The sequence below is a fragment of the Contarinia nasturtii genome, unplaced genomic scaffold (assembly GCF_009176525.2).
Source record: "Contarinia nasturtii isolate CC-2019 unplaced genomic scaffold, AAFC_CNas_1.1 Cnas_scaffold_414, whole genome shotgun sequence".
NCBI lineage: Eukaryota > Metazoa > Arthropoda > Insecta > Diptera > Cecidomyiidae > Contarinia > Contarinia nasturtii.
In genome coordinates this window covers 1,210,115-1,229,344 of record NW_022197768.1, presented here as the reverse complement: position 1 = coordinate 1,229,344, position 19,230 = coordinate 1,210,115, and the positions used below count along the sequence as shown (strand labels likewise).

The following is a 19,230-nucleotide window of genomic DNA, read 5'->3' as shown; positions in this document are numbered from 1 at the left end:
GATAAAAAATAATCACTGCGCATCCGTAATTATGGCTGGCTGCTTTTGTGGAATGACTAAAGTATCACATACGAAAAATAAAAACCAATTGACCAAACACCCAGTCATTGAATCACAGTGAAAATAACATATGCTCTGTCCATTTCTTCTGGTTCGAAATTATTTGTTAAAAACATTTGAGGCTCAAATTTGGAGCTAATTGACATTGTTCGTTTTCAAACCAAAAGCGGCTCTCGTGGATTCCCTAACGACTTTTTCCGCTAGAAAATTGACCAATTTTGAATTACTTATCATAAAACCAATTTGTTTCACAAAATCGCATGATTCGCAGCGGTTGAATATGAACCGTAAATTTACTCAATTAAACAAGATATATTTTATTTGATTAAGAGACATGAGTCTGTGAATAATTTTTCAATCACTTCGGGAATTGGAATCATTACGGTATACATGGAATACTATTGTTCATCGAACAGAACACCATGAACCGAATTGTTTTATCTCAAACAAATTTTAATTATTTGTTGAACAAAGAAAGATATGAAAAGGCGATGAGATGTTAAGAAAATATGTGTTAATATGGTTTATTTTTGAGTTTGAAAATGCCCAATCACTGGATATAAATGGGATATGCCCATATTTATATTTCATTTTTGGACGGCCTTAATGTCCGTATACTAATTAATTATACAAATTACACGGAACACAACGGAAGTGAAGGAAAAGAAGGAATGGAGTAAAGAAATCGATTGCCTAACATTTTAAAATACAAAAATGTATGTTTGTGTCTAAAAAATATACCTCAATAAATAATCTAATAAAATAAATAATCCACATTTTTGACTATCGTCCAACTTCAGATCTTATGACCAGCAACAAATTCAGTGAATATAAACACCACTCCAATATTTTATGATTAATGTTGAAATGTCAAAGTGACCACTGCTGTAAGACTGAAACAGAACCACACTCTATACATTAATTACCGTTATTTTGCAATACTTACACACCAATTTTTAGTCATTACACATATATTCGAATCAGATTAAACTGGGAAAAAATAAGAATGAAATTACAATGGAAAAACACAGAAAGTCTAGATAAAATGCTGCCATTTTCCCAGAAATTTATAAAGATGCCGCGCAATCAACAAGTGGAAAGATAAATTGCATGAAATGATGAAATCATAGATTTTTACATGCTTTTGCATATCACGTCAAGGGTAAATCAGTGTTTTTAAATTAAAATAAAACAAGTACAACGGTTATTAATTTATAACGATTGAAAATCGTATTATCTTTTTTATTTTCCATTGAAAAATAACAAAAAATTGTTCCGCATGAAAATCATTTTTGATTTTGGGATTTTGGGACGACAACTTGGTCAATTTTTGCACCATCACGCCAACAAAATTTATCTGGATTCAAAAATGTGGTGGTTGTCAATTCGCCACATTTTTCGCAGCTGTTCAACACCTAACGGAACAAAAAGAGTTAGCTATAAGAACTGTGATCGCATTGCAATTTATTGTTTCAAAGTATTCGAAAAAATCATATGTATAATATAAATTAACAAAAAAAAGATCTTGAGAAAAACTTACCTCGTGATTCGGTGGAACTTGGTTTGATGAACCTCCTTTGGGCATGATGACAAGCAACGATATTTTTTTCAAGTAGCAAATCAACTTTTATTTTGTTTAATAAACTAATTTATCGAATGTATACTTATGATTTGAACGTAATCCTTGGATTAAATCTATGGATAAAAATCTTTATTTCTGCTTTCGAGAGCGTTTTTTATGCTGAACCACAAGTGTTCGAATGTTACTCGTATATCGTTCTGCGGTGTTGATGAAGTTAGTGTTTCTGTTTTACTCTCTACTTGAGAGGTTACCATAAGCGACCAAAATATCACGTTTTATGTATTTGCGTTGGTATTTTTTTTTGCAGATTTAACGCTGAAACACTTGTTACTGCGATTTAGGATGATTCGCGTATAAATCTTAGTACATACGTCTAATTTATGTCTAAAAACATCTGAATCCTTTATAAAAAGAAAACTATTTTATACCATTCATTATTCATTCATTCATAGTTATGTAATTTATGTTTTAAAAAGGATATGAATGAAAATGAACAATATGAACATTTTATTTTAAATAAAACGAATTCAATTTTTTAACATTCAAACCATAATTTATGTTGTGAACCAACTTCACTTTAGTTGCGCAACACATTCTTGGCTTCATATTCTCTCTGAAACAACTTCACTCCTATTGTATCATGTTTCATTGAAATTTTTTTTTGTTGTTTTGCTCGCAATAAACATTCTAAATACAGTACCAGTTCATTATTATTTGTATAAGCTATAAAATTTGTATTCGATTTTTGTCCAATGTAAATTTTACGATAAGTATATAATGACAATTTATTTCTTGAAAAGTGATACATTTAACTAGACGTACAATTGATCCAAATAACCATTGCAAATCAATGATAGTTTTTTGTTGAGATTAAGAGAAAATCTAGATTTAGAAAAAAAAACGAGGTTTCTGTAAGCATAACAAACAAGTTTTGACACTTTCACAATTTTGCGTAAACGAAAAGTGCGTCTTTGCAAATAAAAGTAAAGTCATTGCCAGCACATAATATTTAGCATATCTGGCTGAAAAAGTAACATTTATTTTATTTGATAAATTTGGAAAATTTGAAAATTCGATAAATATGAGCGAAAATTGGATTGGAAAGGCAGTTTCGATAAAATGTGTTGACGACTTTGGCATTTTCCAAGGGACAATCAAAGATGCAAACGCATCGAAAATTGTAATATGCAGAGCATTTCGAAATGGTCTTCCGTTAAAAACGCCAGACGCAGAGGTCACAATATTGTAAGTCACAAATTCAATAAAATACAATCGATTACGGTTTCGTTTTTCAAACAATATTTATTTACAGGGCAAAGGATATAGTGAAGATAAGTCTTATTCCATCACATAACGCAGCCAATGTAAATAACGGTTCGCTGAACAATGCGACACAAATCGATGAGCAAATATTCAACAAAATTAATATTACGAATAAGGAGACAAAACCTGTAAACAAGTACGCAAATTCATTGCATTCATTTTTATTTAAATGTTATTATATTTTTTTTTTTTTGTTTTATTCTGAAATTATTCAATTCAAATTATTTATTTGTAAATTTATGTTGTTGATTGTATTTATTCTAACAGATCACCACCGGCTAATCAAAAGGCAAATTTCAAAGCAAAGTCACCCGTTAGCATTAAAAATGCATTTGGGAATTTTATTCCGAAAAGTATTGAAGTGAAAATGGCCCATTCAAGTGCACAAACAATCAATAGTGGCAATATTAATAATGCCAACATCAGCAGCAGCAGCAGCATCAATAATAATAATGGCAACAACCACAACAATAGTAACAATAACGGCAATAAATTGGCATCAGGTGTTGTGATACTGCAACGAAATGCAAGTCAACCAATTGACATAGCTGCATCGTCAAATAATGGTACATTTAATAAACCTAGTGCCCCAACGGTTGCACAGCAATTGGCATTCAATAAAATGGACAAAAAGAAAGCAAATCGCAATCGATTTGACAAAAATATTACGTTTAGCACCCCGGTGGATGATATTGTTCTGGACGAAGAGTTTGATTTTGAAAAAAATTTGGCATTGTTCGATAAACAAGCAATTTGGGATAAGATTGATGCAAATCAGAAACCAGATCTGGTACGAAATCATTTATTTCATATCATATCAATTATCACATTATATTTGCGCCATTTGATTTCATTTCAATTTCGATTCGGTGTTTCAGGTGCGACATGTTAATAAAAAAGTGAAAAACTATCGACATGACGAAAACATTCTAACGTCAAAACCAACGGGCTATCGTCAAATTACGCTAAAAGATCGTTGTACTGCTCAAGAATATGTGACTGATGATGGCATCATCATTCCGACTATTTCCGCTGAAATTCGTTCACGAATTCAATTAAAAGCCGAAGTCTTTGGATTGGACTGGGAAAGACAATGCGATATGCTGTCACGGAGCACCGTTGAATTGTGTTTACAAGTGTTGGGCGGTGCACGTCGTTTATCGCTGAAGAATCAGCATCAGTGGCCAAAAATTGCAATTATTTGTGATGAGATGTGCAACGAACGCTATAGTGAATTAGGTTTTGCAACTGGCCGTCAATTGGCTTCACAGGGACTACAGGTACACATTTTGGTGAAACCGAATTTAAGTTCGGCACTAAAAAGCAATCGAGAAGCTGAACTATTCAAGGCCACCGGCAATGCCATTACAATGTCTGTCGATGGTTAGTATAAGAATAACCGAATAATAATAACGAAAACAAAAACTTAAAGTACGTTTTATCATTTTATAGAAATGCCATCATGTGATCTCATTATTTTATCGCTTCCAAAGCCAATTGTTGATAAAAATGTTCTAAAGTGGATAACCGAAAGCCGGTATGTGGTTGGCAATATTTTCATTAAATTTTTATAATTAGAGCTTAATTCTTAAATAAATTTCATTTTTAGATCACCGATAATGGCCATCGATCCTCCAGCTTCTGGCATACCAATGTTGACGGTTAAGTGTTCCATTCTTCCGATATTACCATTAGAAAATATATCGCTTACCTGTGGCAAATTGTATTTGTCCAATCTCGCCATTCCGGAAAAATTCTATCGTGATGCTGGCATTATTTACAAAAGTCCATTCGCCCATAAATTTGTGATTCCATTGCATTTGGTGAATGAGAACGAGGCCAAAAGTGACAACGAAGTATCACCATCTTGAACACCTGCGACGATGAGTGCGTGTCACGTTGTGGCAATGTACGGTTAAAGAATGCGGTTCCAGTACAATTACATTTCATACAACATGACTTATTTAATGTTTCCGACAGAAAAAAAAAAAAACAAAAACAACTCAAAACATCCATTATTTAAATTTCTATTTGACCATAATTGATTCTAATCATTAGGCAATTTCTTTCTCTCTCTGATTTTTATTTTGTATTACCATATTTCGTAGAAACAAAAATGTTGTGTAACATAAGTAAAAAAAAAAACAAACAAACAAAGAAAAACAAACTCAATCAATTTGTCTGCGATCAAAAAAAGAAGCTATTATAAAATAAATGATGCCAATTTCTTACACCGTAAACAAAAGCAGTTTTACTTGAGAGATTATCATCAGAAACGCAATATTTGAACCGAAATGCGTTGCAATGTATTGCGTTTGCCGCTTTCGTTCGTTCAATTCGCCGCATGAGAAAAATTATACACACAATCGTATTTGACAGATACATCTACTGTACACGATACACACAAAGTTGGGAGTGTGCTACGCTATTGCTCGTTATTCATTTTTGTTGAACTTGTTGAGACAGTGGGCCCATGTAATCACAACTACAAAACAGTTTTTAGTTTCAATTGGAAGTGTAAAACATCTCCAAACGGAGACATTTTTTTCCGTTTTGTCGAACCAAAATAATCATGTAGTCAATATCGGTAGACCAAAAACTGAAACAATAGAATCTTACCAAACTCAATCGCTAAGTGAATAAAAGTCTCGATTGAGAAGCAATAAAATGAACTGCACACGCATTCATCTATTATTGTTTTTGTTTTTATATTTTAATTGAAATGGTCTTATGATTTTACCAATTTCGAAAATAGTCTGTGGCAACTGTGATTAAATGTTCAGGCAATCGTCTATAACAATAAAAAAGTTTCGGTGCGATTTGTTAAACGATAACGGATAAGAATCATTTGTATCAAAACTGTGTGACTCAAGTACTTGGAATGCAAGTGTTTAATGGTTACGAAGCGATTTTTTTTTATTAAAACAATCGAAAAAGTGACCGTCATTAATACCGTACTGTTCCTTTTTTCTCGTACTATTGTTTATAAAGTGTAACGACATTCCAAACGATTCCGTGCTAAATGGTTTTTCAATTCGATAAAAATAACTAATAAGTATTACAAGAAAAAATCGAGTGTAATTGTTTGTACCCGCGAAAAGTGTGAATAAAAACAATTCATAATCATGAGACCTCATATGGATAATATGAATAACTCGTTTGGTTACACATCAGCGGGCCGACCAACATGGGATCAACATTCGGCAAGACCTCAACCACCACCAAGGCGACGGTCCAACTCTTTACAACATGTACCAACTGTGGCAACAACGAATGTGCGACCGACCAGGCGATCACTGTTTAATACAACTCTGGTATGTGCCTTGTTTCTTTCTTTTATATTTTGAAGTATTCACTTAATTCGGGAGGAAGTTACCATAAACGAAAGTGACAGCACAAAATACTCAGGTTCAATCAGCGCAAACAACATAGATACATTCTTAAATTGCATATACTTCTACAAACTACCGAACATTGAATTTTTAGACATTCAATAAATGATGAATCTTTTCATTTCAACATTTTATTGCCATCAAACCTTAATCTGAAATGTCATCGTTGAAATCGCTTAAGAAAATGTACGATATCTTTTTATGTCGCCAAAATCAGCGAACAATCTGATAAGATTATAGGACAAACAATTCAAGATCGCACACTCCTCTTATCACTTGAAAGCAATGTTATTCATTTTGGTTTACTTCTATTTAACACCATTGTCTCGAATTTCTCCTGACTGATTGTGTGCGTGCAAATGAATGCACGTACAACATTCCAGATACCACAAATCATACTTGGATCATAATCATATTTATAGCAAATAAATTCAAATTATTGCTGATTTCCGTACCGAATTTTCATTCATGCAAAACATAATTTGTGTATCCGAATTTTACGAAACATCAGAATAGTTTAAACTTCAAACTATGATGAAACTTAAAAAAAATTCACTTAAAAATGTATATTTAATTACCCTTATATTACATGCAAGCATTTTACTCAAGCATACAAGAAATGTGAAGAAGCAACAGCAAAAAAAAAGTGCGTTCCATTAATGCAAAACAAATTTTAAATTTATTAATACATTAGTAGTAAATTATATTGTAGTTCAAACTATTGTATTCGCTTTCAATAGGCATTTTTCCAACAATTTGAGAATTTCAATTTTTTTTCTCTCCAGTCAACATAGCCGAAGTTTGAATTGATTGGAAACGAAATGTAAGCAGTCATGTGCCCATTCGTAGAGCGCTGTTCTTTTTTTTTCCTAATTAACTTTTGATAAAGAAAATTTAGATATTTCGATAAGCATACACAAAAATAAATCAAAACGAACTCGGAGATATTTGATTTGTTAATGATATATTACAAACTCAATTGAGCAATTTAACCGATGAGCGTTCGCCGCATCAAATTCATTTTTCGATTCTCGTACACTTCTGTTGTTGAACGCAACGTTTAGAGTGACATACACATATATTGTTGTTACTTGTACACGCAAACATGCTTACTTAGTTTAAATTATTCGTTCATTTATATCACATGCTATTGCAGTCTCCTTCTGTCGTGTGTGTGTGTTAGTGTGTGTCATGTATTTAATTTGCGTATTTTGATGGTTGAACATTGCTCTTTTGAGTTGGGTTAACACCAAACGCACGGTCTATGGTCTATGTAGAAGAATGTATGAAGTGAAAAAAACATTTAACGCCGCCTTGGTATGCGATACAATGCGTTCCAATTCATAAACCAATGAATGTCACACGTCAATTGTTGAGATGATCAGAAAGTAGAAGGAAAAAAAATGAAATATGTAATAGTACTAAAAGTTTTTTTATAATAATTAAAGTATTATTTAAAAAATTGCGATTCGTGTGTCTGTGACTTAAATCGGTTTAACAAAAACCACCTGTTCTTTATGTACTGTTTTATTTGTGAAATTTATCAATTGTACAGTGGTTTACAAAAAATAACAAAATTTATGAAAACAATACATAAGCTTCGTTTCTTTGTGTGAAGAATTTAGCATACATTCATCGTTTACTTCTTCGTATTTAATCATATATATCACATTTTTTTTGCCGTGAAACTATTTGTAATTACTGACTTTTTTTCGCATTGAAGTGTACAATCGCGGCAATATTTGCAAAATAATTTGAATACAGGACATTTATTGACAGACTTTGTGATACATTTACTTAACGTGTGCAAACCATTTTTCCCCATAATTAATTGATGCAAAAAAATCATTTGAGGATATTGTCCAAAATTATTTAAGTGACCGAAAATAAAGTGGTTTTTTTTTTAAATTTCGAAGTACAACTTAATCAATATGTCTTCGGATGGTGGCGATGGCGATGAAACAATTTACGGCTTTTTACCAGGTTCAATTGAATCCTATGTGAGTCATACACATTTTTTTAAAAATACTATCCTTTTGCGACATAGTCGTAGCTATTTCGCATTGATGAATCAACAGCATAAAAACAATTCGTACACAAATATGTACAAAAAAACTTACACACACACGGGCGCGTATTGTATGTGAATATAAATGAAGAATAAATTGGCGACGATCAAGAACATAATTTAGTAAAAGATCATAGATGATCAAAAAATGCGGAGAAAAAATATGTTCATAAAGTTATATGAGTTTGACAATAGTCGACCCATGACATCTATATCTATTTAATTTAGCAACAATGGAGAGTTGATTAAAAGAAGGCAAACTGGTCAAAATGGTTGGATTATTTGCGAAGAAAAACCGAACAAAAAAGAAATAACAACAATTGAATGTTTCGGTAGTGAAGTGCATGAAATTATGTGGTGTCATGTGTGTGTTGCCGTGTTCTCTGCACAACACATATACATGATCACTTTTAAAAAATTCATTATTGGAATTTTCCTTGAGAAAGTGCAGAAGAGTGAATGTGAAATATACAAAATACGACTGAATCAATGATACCTATAAAAAACAGCTCCAACAGATGCAATTATAATGATTAGGCCAGCGAACATGTACGAACAAATAAAATCATATTAAGAATTTAAAAGATACCGATTTTATGTCAACCAAGCTGGAAATTGTTGACATTATCGATGTATGTGTGTATACAATTGCTTGTTTACTTTTATGTACTTGTGCCCATGTATTTTGCATGCCATAGACCAACATCGACAGTAACACATAGCACAAGGTCGTTGGTTGTTACTTGAAAATTATCTACAAATTAATAGTTTTGGAAGCGAAAATGATTCGGTCAAATGTAATTTGATCATTAAATTAACGGTTAATCAGTTTCATGACACCGCTAATTTCAATTAGCCCATTAAAAGTTATCGACAGTAAATTTAAATAAAACGAATTTTTTTTATTTATTCAAGTAGTAAAATACCGATTCATAATTTCGATTGATTGGGTTTTTTTCCCTTTCAAATATCAAACAAAACATGCTGATATTTCAAATATTCTATAACTATTTGACGTGACACAATTTCAGCATTATTATTTCTATTGTCGACGTCAAGGGGATTAGGGGAGAAAATATGTACTAAAAATAAACATATGTAAAGATATTTGTTTACTGAAATAGCCGCTCTTTTTGCTTCATTGCGGAAAATTCAAAATAAGTCATATACATTGTTACATTCTTGCTCCTCTCTTGTTCTTCTTTCTCCATTTATTTTTAATTTTGAATTATTGTTATTGTTTGTTTGGTTTTTTTGCAGAGTGAGGAGGGGACAAGCCAACTCCGAATCAAGATTATGTCTGGACAATCATTAGCAAAAAAAGATATATTCGGTGCAAGGTAAACATTTTATTGTTGAATGACTAACAAATGCGCTCATCTATCAACTTAATCGCATACGATACATGATGTGCTTTTTGCGTCTTAACAATAAACGATACAATTCAGTTGAATACACAATGCGCAATAATTGTCACCTGTAAATATAAATATTTTAATAATTTTTCTTTTGTTGTCGTTCACTCTTTTTATTTAACTACTATGCTTCGATGTGCATTTACGACGAACTCAAACAATACAGTGATCCTTACGTAAGAATAGACTTGAACACCATTAATGGCGACATAAACATCGACTCTGTTTTGACAAAAACCAAAAAGAAGGTAAGAACACCATTATGCCGAATGTAAAATGCATTGTTTAATTATGTGTGTGTTTCGGTGTGTTTAGACGCTGAATCCCGTGTGGAATGAGGAGTTCATATTTAAAGTGAAAGCCAATGAACATAAGCTGGTGTTACAGGTATTTGATGAGAATCGATTGACTCGTGATGATTTTCTAGGAATGGTTGAAATACCATTGGCGAATTTGCCTACAGAACAGGAAAATCGTGCAATTGCACCGAAAAGCTATCCGCTTAGGCCAAGAAGGTCAGTTGGGTATGTTATTAGTTTCAATTTTATTTTATTTTGCAGTTTTTACTTATGATATTGGCTTCTTCATTTTATGTTATTTTCATTTAAATTTATTTTTAACCAAATTAATGTCACACATTTACGATTACTGATCGATTATTTAATTTCACAGTGCTAGATCTAGAGTAAGAGGAACACTTGAAGTTTACCATGCATTCATTCGCGATTTGGATACACCTGATACCATATCATCGAATGAACCGGAATGGGAATTAGTCAATGAGGCCGAAACGGATGCTGAGACAGCAGCTCAAAATCAAGTCAGTTTTAAATGCATCATATATCAGAAAATAGCGATTATTTTTATTCTCATTTCATCTTAATAGACTGCCTATCCAACGTCATCTGTTGCACCACCATTGCCGGATGGATGGGAGATGCGTCAAGATGCCAACGGTAATTTTTTGAATGACATAAATTCAATTTGACAAAATTTGTCATTTGAAAATTTGCCACTTTATTTATTGCAGGAAGGACCTATTATGTGAATCACGTTGCACGAACAACACAATGGGAATGTCCTTCAGGGTACCTCTTATTACATTTCACAATCAATTTATCGATCTCTGTTCCATGTAAATAATTTATTTATGTTGAATAATTTATTTGCAGCGACACAAATCCAGTTTCAAGTAGTGATATTGATGCTGCTGCTATGCAGTTTGAACGACGTTTCCACATTAGCGTTGATGCATCAGAAGATCGTGAACACCAGGTATATGATACAATAATTACATACATTATGCATCAAAATTTGTTCAAATGTTCATATGATATTTGGATTCTTTTATTTACTAAAATGCATGTTTATGGAATCACAAAAATGATTTTTTTGATTTGAATCGATGTTTTTTTATCGGATTGAATGTACAAACATACTTAAAATATTTTCAACAAAAAATCGCATACAAAAAAAAACTAGCATGATCAATCTGACGACAACGACTCAGATCATTCATCACTAAGTCTATGTAGTGATGACGCATCTCTCAACGATGAACCTCATCAAGACGTTGCATCTGAGCATCCATTGGTAAAAAAACCTTCGACTTTGATAACTGACTTTGTGTATTGCTTGGCTAAAGATTTAATAACAAACAATAAATGTTCGTCGTAAAAACACAAGTAGCTTCTGCTTTAGATTATCATTAGACGAGTTAGTACACCATTGATGTATGTGCGCGATAAAGAAAAAAAAAACGGTGCCAGAAACAAGATTCAGGCATTTTGCGTGTGTATTTATCGCTGGTTTTTGTGATAGTTTAGATTATTTGTTCGTGTTTCCATGTTTGCATATTTTTATTGATATATATTAATTGTTTTATTTACTTTTTCACTGTTTCATCATGGTAGCATGAAGATATAGACACAGCTGATAGTGGTACATCGAATGCAGCCGTTCGTCCCAATTCAACAACCGGCCAGTCAAGACAGAGCTCAAGTGATGAAACATCGACAAGCGAAAGTTCGCATCCGGCAAACAATTTAGAGGCAGGGCTTCCCAGCGGTTGGACAATGCAAATTGCACCAAACGGTCGCATGTTCTTCATTGATCACAATGAAAAGAAAACTTCATGGATTGATCCACGGACAGGTCGTGCAAGTCCCATGCCAAGCCAAACACGACCACCCGATGATGACTTGGGCCCACTGCCTGAAGGCTGGGAAGAACGTGTACATGTGGATGGTCGAATCTTCTTCATTGATCACAGTAGGTTTATTTAAATAAAATCCATTTCATCGGCGTGTTTTGCTAACAACAACGTGTTTTTTTCACATTTCAGATACACGAACTACACAATGGGAAGATCCAAGACTATCTAATCCAAATATAGCTGGCCAAGCAGTACCTTATTCTAGAGATTACAAACAAAAATACGAATATTTTAAGAGTCAGCTGAGGAAACCAGTACGTAGTTTTTATATATTTGGATTATTATTGTACGCAGTAAAGAATATCTTCATTTTTTTTTTAATTTCAACTGAATTTCCACAGACAAATGTGCCTAATAAATTTGAAGTGAAAGTACGACGAGCATCAATTTTCGAAGACTCTTATCGAATCATAAATACCGTGAATAAAACCGATATATTGAAAACAAAACTATGGATCGAATTCGAGGGTGAAGCTGGTCTCGATTACGGTGGATTGGCCCGTGAATGGTTTTTCCTTTTGTCAAAGGAAATGTTCAATCCATACTACGGGTTATTTGAATATTCAGCTATGGACAATTATACGCTTCAGATCAATCCATTTAGTGGACTGTGCAACGAAGAGCATTTAAATTATTTCAAGTAAATATCTGATGAAATACAATCGAATGCCAATCAATATGCTAATGCAATGTGTTTGCATTAATTTTTTTATTTGTTCGTTTGATGTAAATAGGTTCATTGGAAAAATTGCTGGAATGGCTGTTTATCATGGAAAATTATTGGATGCGTTTTTCATTAGACCTTTTTATAAAATGATGTTACAAAAACCGATAGACTTAAGAGATATGGAATCCGTTGATATGGAATACTACAATTCATTGTTGTGGATCAAAGAAAACAATCCGGACGAACTAATGTTAACATTTTGTGTCGATGAGGAAACATTTGGTCATACCACACAACGCGAGCTCAAGCCCAACGGTGCTGAAATTGAAGTCACAAACGACAATAAAGATGAATATATAAGGTGAATACACTTGAAAAAAAAAAACGTGACCCTAAATTCATATTTGTACATGCATAATGTTTCATATTACAGATTGGTGATTGAATGGCGTTTTGTATCTCGTGTCAAAGAGCAAATGAGCAGCTTTTTGGATGGTTTTGGTTCCATATGTCCGTTAGCATTGCTTAAAATTTTCGACGAAAACGAATTGGAATTGTTGATGTGCGGCATACAAAATATTGACGTTAAAGACTGGAAGAAAAACTCTTTATACAAAGGTGACTATTACGCCAATCACATTGTTATTCAATGGTTCTGGAGAGCAGTATTATCATTCTCAAATGAAATGCGGGCACGTTTACTACAATTTGTTACGGGAACATCACGAGTTCCAATGAATGGTTTTAAAGAATTATACGGTTCAAATGGGCCACAAATGTTTACAATTGAAAAATGGGGCACACTTGAGTCTTATCCACGAGCACACACGTGGTAAATATCATAAAATTGATTGAATTTAATTCAACTGGTTTAATTTAATTTAATTTAATTTAATTGGCTTTAATTTTATTAATTTCAGTTTCAATCGTTTGGATTTGCCGCCATATGAGAATTATTCACAGTTAAAAGATAAGCTAGTGCAAGCGATTGAAGGTAGTCAAGGATTTGCGGGCGTTGATTAGATCATCAATAATAATCTAATTTAAATCATGTACAATATAATAACCGGTATGAATGGTTTACGAACAAGTGTTTTATTACAAAAATTTGGCATAAACAAACCAAGTATTATTTATTTTCCATTTTATTTACAGGCTTAAAAGAACAACGATCATTCATTGATTGAGAATGAATAAAAGAAACTTCTGATACACATTTATTATTTTCTCTTAAATTTCTATTCGTTTATGCTCCGCAATATCGAATCAGTACACATCACAGACGATAAATGTATACATCACAGCCGATAAACGCAATACATTAATGAAATTAACAAGTAGACTACTTCAAATGTTCTGATTCAAAATATAATCGTATAATTTGTTTTCTGTAAATGGGATATGGATTTCAACCGTTTTATTCATTTAGGGCTTATTTACCAAATATATATATTTTTTTAATTTATTTAATCAAAAATGAACAAGATCCATAAAGTAGTGTCTTCGCCTATTATGAAGAAAAAAGTTAATTCTTTTTTTTTTTTTAAATTCGATGCAAAAACAACGATGCGAACATTGTTACATATGAACATAATATTTGGATGGATCGATTAAAAATAGATGCCTTCTTTTATCACACTGTTGTAACACATTCCCATTGATGGATGATATATTGGAATAGCTTTTGAAATGCAATGGATAAACGACACTACATTCAATTAGGACCGATGCAGATGAAATAAACTAGTAGCAAAGATTTTGTGACAAACAAAGAAACAGAGATAAATCCCTCTGAATGCAAATAATAATCATGAGAAAAACCACGAAATAATTTAAGCTCAGGAATGTTAAGTTTGTAACGCTTTATGGAATTGGGTTCCATGCAATTTCCATGTAATTCTATTGAAATAGATCAATAAGTATGGCCAGCCAATAGTAGAACTTCTTGATGTGAACGATGGAATACAATTAAAACAGATTGCCGCCCAAAAACAGAAAGAAACGAAATATTTCTATTTAATTGATTTACATATAGGTCACATTGTTTTTCCTTCCTTTCATTTTTACAATACAAATATTTTGTGCTTTATTTTTTTTTGTGTCCTTTTTCAATAAATGACATTCTGTAAAGTATCCAATTAACTACTGTCAATCATGCATTTATGTTGAGAAGTGCGCGCAGAACTTGATGAATGGTACTTCAATTTTCTTGCTATTGAATTTTTAGACAAAATATTGGGTCTAGAAATTGAATTGGATTGTTAGCTTAACCGCTTTCAAAATGTCATGATAACGTAAATCATTGATTCAGATCCAAAATTCAGTTCCAAATCTTCGATGTATGCATTGTGAGTAATTTTTAGCAAAGTCATTAGTCCGAAATCATAAGGAGAAATCATTTTAATACGAAGTTCATCCAAATTATTTAAGCTGTTTAAATGATTTGTTATCGAATTTCAAGTATTTTCCATTCAGTACTAAAACTTATTAATTATTATATTATAAATATGCCAGGTTCAATCTAATTTTAGCAATATAACAGTTTCATAAACTATTTGACAGAAACCAATTGAAGAACTACAAATTACAAAAAGGCTTAACTCTTTAGAAAAAATAACCGAATGCAGTAATGGCATCTAGAACCAAACTACAATGGTGACATATTTTTAATTGCTTTTTCAAATGCATTCTCATCCTTTGTTCATTTTTTGCGACTAATCCTTTATCATCTGTATTTTCTCAGAGCAACATTCACCAAAATACATACATAAAAGGTACAAAGTCTTCGCCCCTTGCATTAGCATCTTTCTAAATATTTTATAGTTTTCTGGAAAGTAAATGGAACTACATTAGATCTCGGGAAATCTGAAAAAATCTTTTTTCTTGGAATAAAACCTATGAATATTACAAAAAAGATAGAAGAAATATCGAAAATGTGTGGCTTGCCGCTTTTATTTCATAATGTTTTGCTATTTATTTTCAATTTAAATGATTAGACATGGACTTTAAATTGGAAACACTCAATTGTCTTGCTGATCACTGTCATTGCTGTCGCTGTTTCCTTTGCTTTTTTGTGCATTTGCATTCGCTCTTAAAACTGCACCCGGATTTGGATACGGACGTTGTTGAAATATAGTACCACTAACTGTAGAATCTGCACCAGTTTTTGAATTTTCTTCAGTTAATCCTGCTGACCATTTTCCTCTTGGGATATCTGAATAGGCTGCCGGGTCCATTGGATCTAAGCTTGTTTCTGATGCATCTTTCTTCATGCGTCGTTCATATTTAGAGCGAAGAACTTTTTCTAAATCTCGTGTTTTCGTTTTTTTCAATGGTGCCGGTTTCGATGGTTGTTCACGTTCACGTTCACGTTCACGCACCACATTTAAATGATCGCCATCACTTGCATATCCCGGTTCAGCTCCTTCCATTGTTTGCTGTGCATTGGTATCAACATAATCATCTTGTTCGGGCTGTGAAGCCTCCAATTCTCTACGTAGTACTGCGGCACTTTTTGTTAATTCTGCTTTCGGATGAGCTGGAGGTAACCATGATACGATATCATCAATTGTATTCCAGTAGTAATGAGTGCCTCTAAACATATTCAAATTAAAATGATACGTATTATTTTTGGTTAAAAATTCTGAAAATAATCGTTTTTGGACGTTAATACTTACACTCCTTCATCATAGATTTCTTTCCAATCTTTGGGTAGCGGATATCTTCGATTCAATCGGACTTTTCGTTTTGTATATCCCTTTGATGGCTCTTTGATACCATCACCAAATGTGTTCACACAAAATAGCGAGCACTTATGATAAATGTTGTACTTATTTGGGCATCCTTTGTAACCATTAATGCTTCCATCAACGATTCGTTTTTTCAAGCGTTCACTCCAAAAGTTTTGTTGCGATTTCTTTGATTGTGACTTAAAATCGTAGTCGTAGTCAAATGGTTGCGTTTCATTAACATCATCATAGTCTTCGGCGATAATTTCTTCGGCTGGTTGTACGGATTTCGATTCACCTGGTAAACGCTTTTTATCAACGATTCCACGTTTTGCCAAACGTTTTAACAATGCGGGCGGCAACGGCATTTTTTTAACTGGAAATTATTTTCGATTGTTTCACTCGGAGACTCAACAACAAACTAAATGAAAAACACCGAATGAAATGTCAATTTATACATATGTTTACACTTGTACATGACGCCATCTAACGCGCATTGAGCAAATCATATTAGTTTTAATTCTTCAAGTACATTATTATTATGCTTCAACTGTATAGCATCTTAAGTCGTCGGTCAAAAACAAAACATTTTGATTTTGACACGTCAGTGTCAAATGAGAGTTTCGCTCAATTCATGTAATTTCGTCATTAGTTTTAGAGATATTAGCAACGAAATCACATTGGAGACACACACTTAAGTTATACGAACCAAATCTCAAGCACTTTAGTATAGACGTGATTTTCATCATTTTAAAATCAAAATGAAACAATTTGTTTTGTTTCTTACACTTGCATTACTTGTTAATGTTATAGTTGCACGCGCTGTTGATAAGAAAAATGAAGAAAATAAAGAAAATAAGGAACATAAAGACGACGAAGAACTAGATGTAAGTTTTCTATTAATTATATAAAATCATTGAAATTACAAAGACATCTACTAATGATTATCACTAAAGATAATTAGTGGAATGTGTGACGTCCCCATATTGATTGTTCAAAACAAAACCACTTGAGATTATAATCATCTTTGATACTTAATCATCTTACTTACCAACATCGTTTCTCATCATCTTACTAACAAATATCATTTTATTTCTGAATATCGATAATTTATACCAAAAGTTTCAGGGTGCTTTAGAATATGAACGGTATTTAAAGGAAGTAGTGAATGCATTGGAAACTGATTCGGAATTTCGAAAAAAACTTGAAAATGCCACCGATGTCGATATTCGGTCGGGCAAAATAGCATATGAATTGGAAAATGTTAGTCATCATGTTCGATCGAAATTAGATGAAATTAAAAGACGAGAAGTTGAGAGACTTCGTCTAGCAGCCATCAAACACGTAAGTGGGAGACAATTTCTGTCACTTATTTATGACACTAATCTTATTCCTTTGAATTCGTTTTAAAGTTTGAACTCACCAATGACATAGACCGTGCGCACATGAAAATTTCCGATACTAAGCATTTGGACCATGAAAATGAGCACACATTCGAAATTGAAGATTTAAAGAAATTAATTAAGCAAACATCCGAAGATTTGGCAGAAGCAGACAGAAAACGACGAGATGAATTTAAGGTACTTGAATTCACACCAACGATTTTTTTTTTAATTAACGTTCATTCTTTTTTTAACATCATGTGGATATTTAAATTGTTTTCTTCGTCACTAGGAATATGAACTGCAAAAGGAATTTGAAAAACAGGAAAAACTACGTGCTATGGATGAAGCGCATCGTAAAAAGTATGAAGAAGATTTGAAAGTTCAGCAACAGAAACATAACAAACACGAACGTGTACATCATCCGGGAAATAAGGCGCAGCTTGAAGAAGGTGAGTCGAATTATTTCTGTAAATACAAAAACGGTAAATTTAAATTTATCTATAGTATGGGAGAAACAAGACCACATGGATGTTGCTGATTTCGATCCAAAAACCTTCTTTATGATGCATGGTAAGACAATTTTTCGATTAAGGGTCATTTGTGCATTGTTAACGTTTGCATATTTTGTGATAGATCTGGATGGCAATAATTTCTGGGATGAAACCGAAGTGAAGGCACTATTCGTTAAGGAATTGGATAAAGTATATCAGTCTGGTTTGCCCGAAGATGATATGCGTGAGCGTGTTGAAGAAATGGAACGTATGAGAGAGCATGTTTTCCGAGAAGCTGATACAAATCATGACAATTTGATTAGTTTGGAAGAATTCATTGCCCAAACGAAGCGTGAAGAATTTAATCGCGATCCAAATTGGGACACAGTCGATAATCAACCACAATTTACTCACGATGAGTATTTGGAATTTGAAAGACGTCGACAAGAAGAAATTCAACGTTTAATTGCTCAAGGAGCGGTAAGTATTTGAACTATTATCGATTGAATAAATTCGAAGATTTAATAAAATTTAAATCATTTTTATTAGTTGCCACCACATCCAAATATGCCACAAGGATACTATCCAAATCAGCATCCACAACAATATCAATATCAAGGTGGTTATCCGCAGCAACCAGGTGGTTATCCGCAGCAACACGTTGACCCCAATCTGATTCAACATAATCCAAATGTTGTGAATCAAGGACAAGTACATCCGAATCAAATCTACCAGGGTCAAGTGCATCCACAAGGCCAAATAAATCCGAATCAAATGAATGCACAATATCAACATCAACAAATCAATACACAGTACCAACCACCTCCAAATATGAATGGGCATCCAGGCGTACAAACTGGAAATCAACAACAATATCAACAAGTAAACGCACAATATCAACCAC

General features: G+C 32.9%; 4 protein-coding genes and 1 long non-coding RNA gene across 7 annotated transcripts in view; 3 read left to right on the top strand and 2 right to left on the bottom strand.

Moving 5' to 3' along the window:
* Positions 1 to 1,264: 1,264 nt before the first annotated feature.
* On the bottom strand, positions 1,265 to 2,041 carry LOC116338555. Its single transcript, XR_004200904.1, has 2 exons — positions 1,601 to 2,041; positions 1,265 to 1,475 (listed from the first exon to the last, which is right to left on the bottom strand). It is a non-coding gene; the product is annotated as an uncharacterized LOC116338555 (long non-coding RNA).
* Positions 2,042 to 2,344: 303 nt separating this feature from the next.
* Positions 2,345 to 4,922, top strand: LOC116338802 (enhancer of mRNA-decapping protein 3). Its single transcript, XM_031764286.1, has 6 exons — positions 2,345 to 2,887; positions 2,955 to 3,101; positions 3,233 to 3,755; positions 3,844 to 4,348; positions 4,418 to 4,502; positions 4,575 to 4,922. Exons 1-6 carry the CDS (start codon positions 2,724 to 2,726, stop codon positions 4,834 to 4,836), a joined length of 1,686 nt encoding a protein of 561 aa, XP_031620146.1. The 5' UTR covers positions 2,345 to 2,723; the 3' UTR covers positions 4,837 to 4,922.
* A 487-nt stretch (positions 4,923 to 5,409) lies between these two features.
* On the top strand, positions 5,410 to 14,117 carry LOC116338515 (E3 ubiquitin-protein ligase Nedd-4). 3 transcript variants are annotated; one of them, XM_031763834.1, is made up of 15 exons: positions 5,410 to 6,279; positions 9,686 to 9,765; positions 10,007 to 10,088; positions 10,156 to 10,355; positions 10,513 to 10,660; positions 10,727 to 10,796; positions 10,871 to 10,928; positions 11,013 to 11,115; positions 11,754 to 12,111; positions 12,185 to 12,309; positions 12,397 to 12,695; positions 12,790 to 13,083; positions 13,156 to 13,554; positions 13,643 to 13,791; positions 13,878 to 14,117. In XM_031763834.1, exons 1-14 carry the CDS (start codon positions 6,091 to 6,093, stop codon positions 13,743 to 13,745), a joined length of 2,508 nt encoding a protein of 835 aa, XP_031619694.1. In that variant the 5' UTR covers positions 5,410 to 6,090; the 3' UTR covers positions 13,746 to 13,791; positions 13,878 to 14,117. The 3 variants fall into 3 exon arrangements, with proteins under 3 accessions (XP_031619694.1, XP_031619693.1, XP_031619695.1); XM_031763833.1 differs by having other exon boundaries at positions 5,411 to 6,279; positions 10,156 to 10,364; XM_031763835.1 differs by lacking the exon at positions 5,410 to 6,279 and adding an exon at positions 7,899 to 8,357 and having other exon boundaries at positions 10,156 to 10,364.
* A 1,530-nt stretch (positions 14,118 to 15,647) lies between these two features.
* LOC116338620 (polyglutamine-binding protein 1) lies at positions 15,648 to 16,916 on the bottom strand. Its single transcript, XM_031764008.1, has 2 exons — positions 16,400 to 16,916; positions 15,648 to 16,316 (listed from the first exon to the last, which is right to left on the bottom strand). The coding sequence occupies exons 1-2, from the start codon at positions 16,816 to 16,818 to the stop codon at positions 15,743 to 15,745; spliced, it is 993 nt and encodes a 330-aa protein (XP_031619868.1). The 5' UTR covers positions 16,819 to 16,916; the 3' UTR covers positions 15,648 to 15,742.
* Positions 16,917 to 17,042: 126 nt separating this feature from the next.
* LOC116338660 (nucleobindin-2) overlaps positions 17,043 to 19,230 on the top strand; it is a 2,403-nt gene continuing 215 nt past the window's right edge. The window contains exons 1-7 of the mRNA XM_031764070.1: positions 17,043 to 17,337; positions 17,579 to 17,794; positions 17,863 to 18,030; positions 18,125 to 18,284; positions 18,340 to 18,405; positions 18,469 to 18,806; positions 18,876 to 19,230. Of these exons, the coding sequence (XP_031619930.1) occupies positions 17,212 to 17,337; positions 17,579 to 17,794; positions 17,863 to 18,030; positions 18,125 to 18,284; positions 18,340 to 18,405; positions 18,469 to 18,806; positions 18,876 to 19,230 (1,429 nt within the window). The 5' untranslated portion in view covers positions 17,043 to 17,211. The remainder of the gene's footprint in view (positions 17,338 to 17,578; positions 17,795 to 17,862; positions 18,031 to 18,124; positions 18,285 to 18,339; positions 18,406 to 18,468; positions 18,807 to 18,875) is intronic.